This window comes from Arvicanthis niloticus, chromosome 14 (assembly GCF_011762505.2).
Source record: "Arvicanthis niloticus isolate mArvNil1 chromosome 14, mArvNil1.pat.X, whole genome shotgun sequence".
Lineage (NCBI taxonomy): Eukaryota > Metazoa > Chordata > Mammalia > Rodentia > Muridae > Arvicanthis > Arvicanthis niloticus.
Genome location: NC_047671.1, coordinates 11,040,872 through 11,052,961, shown reverse-complemented (window position 1 = coordinate 11,052,961; position 12,090 = coordinate 11,040,872). Strand labels below are relative to the sequence as shown.

The 12,090-nt window shown below is 42.2% G+C and overlaps 1 protein-coding gene across 1 annotated transcript in view; it reads right to left on the bottom strand.

Moving 5' to 3' along the window:
* Window positions 1-1,426: 1,426 nt before the first annotated feature.
* Window positions 1,427-12,090, bottom strand: part of Setbp1 (SET binding protein 1) — a 349,619-nt gene continuing 338,955 nt past the window's right edge. The window contains exon 6 of the mRNA XM_076912387.1: window positions 1,427-6,645. Coding sequence (XP_076768502.1) covers window positions 6,032-6,645 — 614 coding nt within the window. The 3' untranslated portion in view covers window positions 1,427-6,031. The remainder of the gene's footprint in view (window positions 6,646-12,090) is intronic.

Below are 12,090 nucleotides of genomic sequence, written 5' to 3'. Positions count from 1 at the left end.
GTTAAAAATACCCAGAGACTAGAAAAATAGAGAGGACTGAGGCCTTCTGGGAGCCTGACTTCTCCTTAGGGGTGGAGGAACTATTCCTTGTCTCTGGAACTCAGAATCAGCTTGGCTGGTGGAATACAGTGTATGTTATCTAAGGAAAAAATGACTTAAAAGAAGTTATGAAACATTGGCTCCACTTATCTATTTGTAGATAGATTCATACCAACCACAGGTATAGACATATGCTCTTCTCTTGAGAACAACCGTGAACACAGTTGGCTGAACAAAAGCCCTGGACTTGAGACAAGGGAAGACTTTACTCCTGTTTGAGCAGCCATTATGGAGACTCTCAGATGTGATTACTGATTTTAGAAGTATCAACTCATGAACTGGAATTAGAAAGATTATAGTTTCTTTGTTTACTACAAGACAGACTGCAGAGAAGAGGAAGAACAAATCGACAGGAATTTTCTGAGTCCTGGATCCTCAATGTTCAGTGCTCCATCCACCAGTGGATCAGCCTCTGGAAGCTTCCACTCATCCCACCTGACCAGTATTAGTGTCTGTGGCTTCTTTAAATACCACATTCCATAGTAAATGCCATAGTGGGTCCCACAGACTGGGGAGGGTATGGAGATCTGCTCATAACCTTTCTTATATGTCTTGTTGGCTTTGGGTCATGCAGTCTTGGAAGAAGAGAAAGAAGGCAAAAAGAGTCTCATCCTATGTGGTGTTTTTATAAACAAGACAAAAGTACAGACTGCACTCTCCAGTTTTCCAAATACAAAGTAAAAAATAGGACCAGGGAAGGAGGGAAGTGAAAAATATGTGTGCTCATGTTTTTCTCTGCGACTTTTTCACCCTTCTTCATATTGCTTAGAAGAGCTAGTTTATTGATCAAATGTAAGCCATGTATGTTCGCTCAGACACAAAGGTACGCAGTATAGGTAGCAGTAGGTGAGCAGTAAGTGGTGTTTATAAAAAAGTCCTTCTTTCCTATCATTGGAGTAGCACTTGGAGTTCAGACAGGGATTCTCTCTTCAGAAACATGAATAAAACCACAGAAAATCTGGGATGGGAGCTCCATTCCCATCCATATGGTTTTTTTGTTTGTTTCATTTTTTTTGTTTTGTTTTTGTTAAAACCGTAGGCTAAAATAGGTCTCCAGCACACTGAGATTGGTTGTTAGGAGGACATCTGCCCTGCTCTGAATCAACTTTTGCAGGACATCCAGGTAGGAAAATATTTTCTGGACATAAAACCCTGCAAACTGGACTCAAATTTTGTCTTCAGTGAATTTCCCAGAGACAGAGGTTGGGTTAAGATTTTGTCAATGATTGGGTATCCACTTGGTGTGAGGAGAGACCCTCAAATGCTATTAAACTGCCTACTGATGTGAACCAGATGGGAAAGAAAAGAAAAGAATTCACAACTCATGTTAGACTGAATTGAATGTCTTTAATTTCACACAATGAATAACATATGAATAGGATCAACTTTTTTTTAATAGTTAAGTGCTCTGTACTGTGCTAACCTGATCTGGTAGCGAAAGAGACTGAACTTTCTTTTAGAAAAAAAAATGTTTAAAACCCAACATCTAAGACCATGGGAGAGCATGACAGTAAAGCATGCCAGATGTCGCTACGCCTCAAATGACAGCAAGTCCATGTTCATTTAAATGTACAAAAATGCTTTATGAATAAAAACTGTTACAAAAGAACATTTCAAACAATGTACAATTTTTCTTGCCTCTATATTCAATAAAATACAAATACATTTTTGTTCTAAAATATGTTTACATACAATCAAAGTAGAACATGCAAATTACACTTTAAAAAAGGCTTTTAAAAACCACTTATGAATACAAACTAAAAATTAGCCAGAAGGACTTGTAAGACAATCTTGTGCCCATTTTTGAAATATATATGTACATATTTAACACGTCATGTGCATTTATTATTATTTAAGAAATAGATTTCTTTTTAAAAAAAGGAAGAAAAAGAAAGACACCAATCCAGGGCATAACTACCCTTCCAGACTGACCAGTTGGCAGTTCTTCAGTTTTCCCCTCTTTAGTGTTTATTATACCTGGGCAAATGGGAGACAGATATCCAGGAAGGTTCTTCCTTGGTTGATATGTGCTTCTATGACTGTTCCCCAAGTGACAGAGTCCAACAGGGAAGGCAGGCTCCTCAGTGGGGTGAACTCTCTTAGAAACACGAGGCAGAGGGAGCCTTGCTTTGTGGAAAGAAACGTGAAGAAACACCAAGAAGATGCTACGGTATATTACAGTTTGAGTTTCTAGGCACTGTGATGACATTATCTGTAAGCGCTGGCATTTGGACCATTGTGATACGATAGGGTAGTGTTGAGAAAAATGTCTATATTTATGTACTTTTACATAATGAGTAGGACTGAAAATCCTGCGACATAACACTTAAATGGCTTTTGAGGCATTTCGGCTCCCACCACTCCCCCTCTATGCTACAGTTGGCATTTAAAGGCTTTGGAAATATCTGTATAGACTTTTAGACAGTTCCCAGGTCAACCTTCATAGTGATAGGGAAAAAGACACCGCACAGGCTCATTAACTGAATATCGTTGAGTAACAAGCCAGGAGTAAGATTTTTCTACTTAAGTCTTAATACCAAATCCTTTATGATCTGCTTATAATATATCACCTTCTACTATAATTCTGTCACCACTTGCTTATCATATTTATAGATACAGCAGTGTGCAGAACACACATTTTAACTGCCATTGAACATGGCCTCCTACTGCAGTCGGCAGCCAAGTTTACACACCATTCTACTGCCAGCCCTTAGTCACCTTTGCCAGGCTGCCAGTGACTGCTGAGTCCTGGTCTTGCCAAATCACAGAACAACCTTCCACACTTGACGAAGTTAAACTTCTGTTCCTCTCATTTGAGATGAGGGGGTCAAAAAGCAAATGGCTTTCTAGTCCCTTAGGAAGGTGGATTAAAGACCCATCAGCACCTCTAAGGAGCTTTTGCATCTATGTTTACCTTCTCATCTTTAATTGGACTCCTTACACTGTAGGTGGGTCTCTACCTACTCGCTGAAGGACTATTCTACAAAGAAGCAAAAATTGAAATTATAAGCAAGGGATCATTACAAAATGTTTTGTGGGTCTGTAAATGGAGTCTTGAGGTTTCGAAACAACCCCTCTCAGAATAGAAATGCATCCCCAGAAGGCAGTGTTGTGTGGGTAAGAACCTCCAGACTCGGAATCAAGAGCTGGGTTCTCTTTCTGGCTGTAAAACCACTTAGATGTGGAAATTCAACTGGCTTCGTAGAGGGGCCTGGGCAGCAAAGGAGAGGTTAAGGGTGCAGTTAGGGAATACAGACATAGTTGTAGCAATGAGATAAAGCCAGGTTCATGAAAAACAAGAGAAAGACAGCTGCAGCAGTGAGGACATCACTGGGTGGTAGGGGAACCACCGCGTGCACGGATGGGCTCCCTTGCATCACCAGCTGCTGCTCACTGTGACACTCTTTGGTCCTCTAGTCTTCCAAACAGTTCTCAGAGCTTGCACGCAAGGACTTCCATGTGACTCACATTGAACTCACAGATAACAATACACCCCAATTCATGCGTTAAGTGGTAAATCCACTGTATCTCTCCTGGAATCTTTTTATTTGTTTAGAGATTCCAACCCAAACTTCTTTTGAACTAATCACCAAATGCAGGTTAATACCAATCAGATGGTGGATGTCCCTTGAGGTTTATTAAGCACCAGCTTTCTCTCATCTGTAGGAAGGTTTAGACTGCTTATAAATTGGGTTGGGAGACTGTACACCCCATGAATGAAGGAGGAAAGAAAGAAATGGTTTTCAAAGTCCATCAGGAAGAGAACCCTGTTTATGGCTTAACTGGAATGGAAATGGCTGCTTTTTCGTAGCAATGGTTGGGGGAAGAGGACTGATCTCTGTCTTCCTCCCTATGACTTTGGAGCTACTCAGACATGGCTTGGGAGTGACCGATTGAAAACGGCTGTTTAGATTTTGCTGTTCAAATTGTATGAAATGCCATATATAGGTCAACACAGGTCACGAACTGAGTATCTAGGATAAAAGCTCGAAATAAGCAGAGTCCTTTAAATGTATATATTGCTAGGATTAAAAGAGACTGACCGAGCAGGCTGCAAATGACATGAAGTCCATTTCGACAGTGCAGAACAGGATGGCTCTGTAGTTCCAAGCAACTGTTGGTGCCACGACTCAGTGGTGTATTTATAAGCATATTAACTTGGGACTTTCAAATTTCCTTCAGTAGATACTATTCACTTATTCATTATGTTCCCCCAATAGATCCATCTCTCTCTGAGAAGGAGATCCTATGTTCTGAAATGATAATGCAGTTTCTTAGCTGGTCCCAACTTTCGGTAAAGAATCGTAATTTGGAGGTAAACCAGATGTCCTAATTCCCCTTAGAAAATGTTGTCTCTCTTTATATAAGCTATGATGCCAGGTATTTGATGTCTTGAAGAAGGGGAGGAGTAAGGGAGGAAACTGAGAATACTTATTTGAAATTTCCACATCTGACTTTTAACAACATCTACGGCAGTGGGTTAAGTCCGAACTTGGGCTGTGGAAATGGAAGATAGACGGAATATCTGTTCACACTAAACCAGAGGCTAAAGTACAACTTGGATGAGAAATGTACAATTGAAATTGACCATTTCAAAGACGATTTGTCACACACAGTTTGCACCCATGCAGACTGATAGATTTATAATTACATTATGTACAGCAATGTTTTAGTGTATTAAGGCAACCACAATTTGGATACTTTGTCCAAGGTGGCTTGATACAACTGGAGTGGTGATACCCTTTGAATACTTTTTTATTTATTAATTTATTTTAGATAAGAACACTTGCTCCCATTCGATCTTAAGGAATAATTATTAAGAGATAATGGACTTCTACTGTCTTTGTTTCTTTTTCTTAACAACCTATGACAGCTCTTTGCATGAAAATAATCAGGTACCAAGGCATTGCTAGACAATTTTCTTTCTAGTGGGCGTGGGATTTTGATTTTTGGTGGCTTATCAGTTATTCCACTTGAGGGGGGGTCTTGCGGGGGGTGGGGGTATTAAAACCATTTTTTTCCCTGCCTATTCGCCACTGATATGTTTTAAGTATAAAAATAACCTGGCTGACACTTGGGTCGATATATCCCTTGACTGCTCTGAGTCACTAATTGAAAAGCTTCTAATCTGTACTGAGTATGGTTCACAATGACTGGGATTCAAAGCCGGTTTCTTGAGGCAGGACCCGAAGAGTGGACTTTACAACGTGAGTAAAGTTCACCTTGTTTAGATGTGTACCAAAAAGTTGAAGGCAGCAAGTTACCGAGAGTACATGAAAATACAACACAAAGGAAAAAGCAGGAAAAAGACAATGCAAAATCAGTGTACGAGACAGGAACACGAGCAGATCTAAGGTCGCCTATCAGTCCAATTCCACCTCGAGCACAAGATTCCATCTGAGCCACTGTGCTGTTAACGGAAAGATTCATCTCTCGGGTCACTTGAAGATGATGTTGGTGCCCCAAAGCCTAGCGGAGTTTGCAAACCAAAAGAAATAAAAAAAAACCCAATTATGTGGAAGTGGCTTACAACAAGCCAGCTGGTAAATTTGCAGCTTTACTCCCCCTTGGAATGTTTGCTGATGGTGTTTCCCATTTAATTTATCTGACCAGCAACTGAAATCGGAATCAAGGGCACACCTGGGATGAGGAAGGTCAGGTGGCCAACATTAAGCACCAGCTTTGCGTTCTTCCGTCTTCTGCAGCCCGCGAGGATCCTGCCACTGAACAGCAGCAGCAGTTACTTTTTTTGGAGGGGTCCCTTCACTCTACTACCTCAAGAGCTCCCCATAGCTCCACCCTGCCCTCTGCCCATCCTGCCCACCCGCTGCAGAGAGGGGCGGGGTGTCCCTGTGGCTGGGCATCAGCCCCACCCTGGCTGCTGTGCTCCCCCTCGTCAGTCCCAGCCCGGATCCCACCACCCAGGCTCGCCCTAGGGAAGGACATCACTCTCGCTGGCTCTGGACTTCCGTGGCCTTTTGGCCTTCACCTCCTCTTCCTGGGGAAGAGGCTGTGGCGGGGACTGTACGGGCTGCGCTGGGGGCTGCGGTCTGTGTTTCCTCTTTCCGCCCCTAGCGGTCTTGGGCAGCGGCGGGGGCGGTGGTGGTGGTGGAGGCGGTGGCGGTGGCAGTGGTGGGGGAGGCGGCGGGGGCAGCGGCGGCGCCTCCCGAGCCATGTGGATGACAGCCTCGATGGTGGCCATCACTGCATCCTGGCCCGAGGCCGGTTCCAGCGCCAGGGGACTCAGGCTGGGCTTCTGGCCTCTCTTGCTGGGTAGGTCGACGCACTTTTCCAGCACTGGCATTTGGTCTCTGGAGTCCTCATCGAACTGCGAGGGCTGCTTCCGAGGCCGGCCTCGCCTCTTCTTGACAAAGTTGTTGCCCGTCTTTGATTGTCTCTGTAGCCGCTTGGCCTTCAGGATCTTGTTCACGTGGTCCAGGTTCTTCTTGGTGGACAGAAGCTTGGTGTAATGGCACATCTTCCGCACTTCGCATTGGATGGCTTCGATCTCCCGTCTCTTGAATCTCTTCTTCAGGGAGGAGCTGGCTGCAGGAGACAAGAGGGGAGAGGTTGAGCTCAGCACACAATGCCCTCCCGTATATTGTTTCTCTATTTAAACAGAAAATAACAACAAAAAAATAAACATTGGCTGACTAGTCATGTGTACAAAGCATTATTTACATCAATTCAATCCTCACAGTTATGCAAAAACACTGTGATTGTTATTTTATTTCTTTGTGTCTTTGGAGACAGGATCTCTGTATGCTGGGCAGGTTATTCTTAAACTGGATCCTTTTGCCTCAGCCTTGTTGAGTGCAGGGAAGGGAGGCCTTCAGGGCCATGCTTGACTCCCTTCTCCCTCCTGTTTTAAAAATAAGAAAACTGAGGTTCAGATCTCCCTAGAATCTTGAAACAATGATAGCACAATATAAGTCTCTCTCTCTCTCTCTCTCTCTCTCCCTCCCTCCCTCCCTCCCTCCCTCTCTCCCTTCCCTTCTTCCCTCTCTCTCCCTCTCTCTCTCTCCCCCTGTCTTTCTTTCAGCCCTTTGACATTTGACCCAATTCAATTAAGCATTAGTTGATACTTTCCCTTTGTCTGACCTTGAACTGTTACACACAGCCCACCCACATCATTCAACCAGATCCTACTGTGAGGGGGTTGTGCCCGAACACTCCGGTTGAGAAGGTGTGGTCTCTTAATATTTTCCCGCCAGTATTCTGGAGCTATCAAGTTGCCTGATGATGCCCAATTAACCAACTTCTTCCTAACCTTCACCCTCTGGGAACCTCAAGGGCAATATCCGCCAGGTGTTTCTCAATGGTTTACACTCCCCTGCTGAATAGTTGTTTGCAAAGGGCCCTTTTCATGTGCTGCTGGCCAGATGCTCCTCTATTTTATGAGCCTAACTTCTCAGGAAGTCCTGTACTGAGCCACTAAATGGGCCTTCAGAACTGCTTCGTTTTGAAGTTCAGACACCATAAAGTGTGAATGGCTTCAAGACACAGCCAACCTTTCGCATTCTCCCGTTATTGTCTGTGAGCAGGCACGCATGCACATAGAACCTGTGTACTGGCAAACACACATCTGTACCTGTGCGTTCCTGGGCACAAGCGCAGGCACGCTGTTCATCTTTTGTGCTGGCTGCTAGCTGTTTGCAGACTTAAGTGTCACCTCACTGAATTCTTTGCTGCTGTGATTTGCCCCAAAGAAGCTCACTTAAAAGACTAAACTCTAAAGGGGACATTTTTTCATTTTACTCTGTTGTTTTCTCGTGTGGTCCCGTTATTATTATTTTCATCCATTAGTTGAAAGGATAAATATCTTAAGGGAGAAATGGAAAACTATGCTTAACACTTGGCCATCACTCTCAGTATTTCTGGCAACTCCCACTTCATTCTTTCCATGGTGCCCCATTTCTCCCTCATGCTGTGGCCCATCACAGACTTCCAGGAGGGTTTTATTTGAAGTTATTTATGCGACTAGCCTCATGGAGTGGGAAGCGCTGAGTTCCATAGGCCAGGTCAAACTGCCACTGCTTTTGGCCAAAGGTCAGCTAGACTGACTGAGCAATGAATAACTACTGAGCGATCTTTAAAATAAGTTATAAAGATCAAAATAGAACAAAGCCCGGAGTGAGCTTCTCACTATAAAAATAAAACTTTTGTAGTTAGTCTTGTAAAAAGAAAGGTGGCTCAATTATCAGTCCTGTGTGGCTGTATGCAGCTCACAGGCCGTGTGCACTGCACCTCCTGAATGGGCAGGATTTGAGAGCTGCTTCCTGGATGGCAAATGAGACTAATCCTGGCTGCCTTCCAGTCACCGCCTTTGGAAACGTTCTAGTTTGGATTCCCAAGGCAAAAGTTGCAAATGTGGGGACCAGGAGTTTGCTATCAAGGCTTGTTAGAGACAAGCAATATACCTCATGCATAGAGATTCTCAGTAGTCAGAAATACGCCACAAACCTGTGGGCATCAGTGTGCAGTTTGCTCTCTCTGTAGTGTATGCCATCTATCACGGAACTACCTGAGGTGCAACCCACAATACCTAGATGCTAATTTTGTAGACCTATAGCACCGCTAGGTATAGATACCAGGTAATTTTATTAGTTGTATGTATTATCTGAGTAAAACTTGACAGAAATGCTTTCACGACTTCGATGCTCACATGGGGGCAAATATAATAGGTAGGTGGCCAGTGAAGATGAAGTTTGAGACTGAACCTAGTGTCAATGATGCTGTGAGGAACATGAAACATTTGCAGGTTGTTGGCATGGTATAAATTGGCACCATCATTTCAGACAGCGATGAGGCCGAAGCCCGCTGGACTTGAAGGTATGCGGTCTCAGTGCCCTAGCTGCTGCGTGTCAGGATTGACTCCCTCACTTATGTGTAATAAGAGGCAAAAGGACTTAGGAGAGGTTCCCTGCAAGTTCAGCGAATGCTATAGGAGAATGAAGAAAACATAAATGCTAAGTGAAAGCTCATGAGCCAATGACCATAGAGTGGGATAGTAGAACCCTATACATATACATAGGAACGAGAAACTTAGAAGTTAAGCAGTATAATTACATTTAAAACGTTGGATGAAAAATTCAAATTGCAATTTTAAAAAAAATTAAAAATCATGTTTGTAAATTTAAAGATGCAGATCTTTGAAAATTTTACTTCATTTTCAGGATCCAACTGAAAAGCTCACAGTGGCCACTGCGAGGAAAATCAATAGTGAATGAAAGACTTGGTGAAGGGAGAGATTTCAATATTTATTTTCCTCCGAAGTTACCTCATAGAGGGTTACAAAGCTTTTAAACTGGGGCTGCCCAGCAGAAGTTGTTGAATGTTAAAAATGTTCTTTATCGGAACCCCACGTTCTGGTGCACACCTGTAACTCCAGCTCATGCACAGGTGGGCTGATCAGGAAGTTAAGGGCATCCTTGGCTATGGCCTGGGTTCTACAACAGCTGGAGTACATTAAGACCCTGGCTCGAAAAAAACAGGGGAAAAAAAAGGAGGAGAATGTAGTGGAGGTGGAGAAGAAAAAAGAAAATGGCTTACACCCCAACACACCAGCTATCAGTGACATGAGGCAACTAGCATTCAAAAGTAGCTAGTATGACGGCAGAAGTTATTTTGCCATTCAATGTGTGCATAATGGCTCTTTCTTGGGCAGGACAGTGGCTGGCTAACCAATTGTAAAATACCAATGACAACTAGCACTTGGAGATTTAGTCAATAAACTGAAGATTGCAGGGAATGCAAATTAAACGACTGGTGTCTCAAAAAATTATTTGGGCAAGTATAAAACTAATTATAAAGTCATGGAGGAGATAAAACAATCTTATTTGGCTATCATTTTAATAAATGTTAAAAAAGAGACTCTGAAATAAGTTTAAGTTAAACCCTGGCTAGGTATTGCTTGGTATAATTGTTAGGTTTTTTTTTTTTTTGCATAATCACGGTATTATTATTAACTTTTAACTTTTCATTGCTTTGTCTCTTAGAAATGAATTAAAACACCCATGAGTGAGAAAATATGAAACCATCCAAGACTGGCTTCAAAAGAGGAAGAGAGAAAGAAAGCAGACGCATTGCTGAAATGTGATTGATCAGGAGTTGGTATTGCTGAAGCCGAGCATATGAGTATATGGGATTTAATAATGCTTCTTTGATATGGTATATGCTTGATATTTTTCAAGCTATAAGCTTAAAATTGTGAAGGATAAGTGGCAAACATGCATTTTGTGGACTCTTAGTACAGAAGACAGCTACAGTCTTCATCCTCTTGAGGCTTCTATTCACATAGCTTTGGGAGGATGAGAGATTCACCATTTCTCTGAAATCACACTGGTTACTGCCCTCTGACTTAATGGTACAGGAACAGTGATGAAGTTCTCAGGTTTATGTTGTGACAAGGACATACCCATGCCATAAGCTGACCTGTACTTGACACCGGGTATTATAACCATATCCCTTTCTTTTGCTCACTGTGGTACTTGAGGTTTCTACATGTGCAGAACACCTGAACCTTATTTTGCGATTATGCTTATTTTTCCAACTTTCAGTTCTGAGTCAGTGTTCCTGCAGATGACGGACAGAGTGGAGCAGAGCTGATGTGGCCTGTGCAGACATGAAGGTAGACATGAAGGTGAACTTTTCCCTATGAGCCATTTTGTGCTTCTGGGTCTCTTCATACGTTTTATCCCAGGCCAATGAACTAAATGGTTTTCAGATTTTGTTTTTTTTTCTTTTCTGGATTTAAAGATTGCCATAATTCGTTCCTATGTTTATTATCAAGTGCCCTCACAAAATGTGGGATGGTTTTCTAAAATCGATTTCTCCTCTAATAAATTTGAAATCTCAGACTGGGGAGAAGAGTGTTTTGGACTTGGCAAGGTTTGGTATCCACAAATCTTTCTCCTTATTGCTCATGATTCCAGCATCCCTCTAAATGTTTACAGATTTTTTCCTCTCTTCAAATTGTTTCATTATTGGACAGTAATTTCTGGGATCTTGCTGCAAAGATTGATTCCACATTTGCCCTCTTTCCTGTCACTGCCCTTTGTCTCGCCTGCTATTTGCTGCGCTTACAGAATAATTATGACAGACCCAGGTGAAATACAAATTTATTTCTTTATAGCTGCAATAGAAATAATTTTCCAGATCCCCCAGAATTGCCAAGCAAATGGCTACGATGCTGTTGGTCCAGAGTTAGAGACTTCTTCATTCCCATTTTCAGGAGCCTGAGTTATCAGCATTTGCTGATTTTTTTCTCACATCTTTTATGATAAAGGAAGAATGGGCTTAGCCGTGACTCTTGGCCCCAGACTTTCAGACCTAGTGTCAGTACTGTGGGCCAAATTTGGAGGCTAACTACCAAGTCTTGGTTATTTAGAGGACTCTAGAAATTGCTTCTGATGTTGCTACACTGTATTTTGTTCATATTAATGACACAGTCTAGATATACAAGACAGATTTGGGTGGGTTGTTAAGGAAACAGATTTATTTATGGACTTCTTAAGAGAATTTTTTTCTTGTTTCTGAATGCCCCTAAAGGGAACTTTGGTCAATTTGGGGGAAAACTTTCGGGATAAAGATAGTTGGAACACTATTGGCCTTAACTAGTAATGAGAGCTTTGGTGTGAATTGATTTCTGGGTTGATGTATGTTAGAAGGTTCTTTCCATAGGTCACATCTCTCTGCCTGTACTTTCAGAGGTTCCAGTGTAGGCACAACCAGGCAGCAGTAGATGATCTGGAAGATGCTATGGGGAGAGCACATGAGAGCTCAAGAGAAGCTACTTGCCTAATGTTATACAGTGTAAATTGTACATTTTGTGTTTTGTACTTGAATTTGAATCAGTAATGATTTTGAAATTTGTCTTGATAATGTATTATTTCATGGGAAGTATGTGACACCCTGCCTTGGCATATACAATTTTTTCTTCTATCTTTGAATTTAAATTAACTCTCTGTAGTCCTGGCCTTAAAGGTTCTT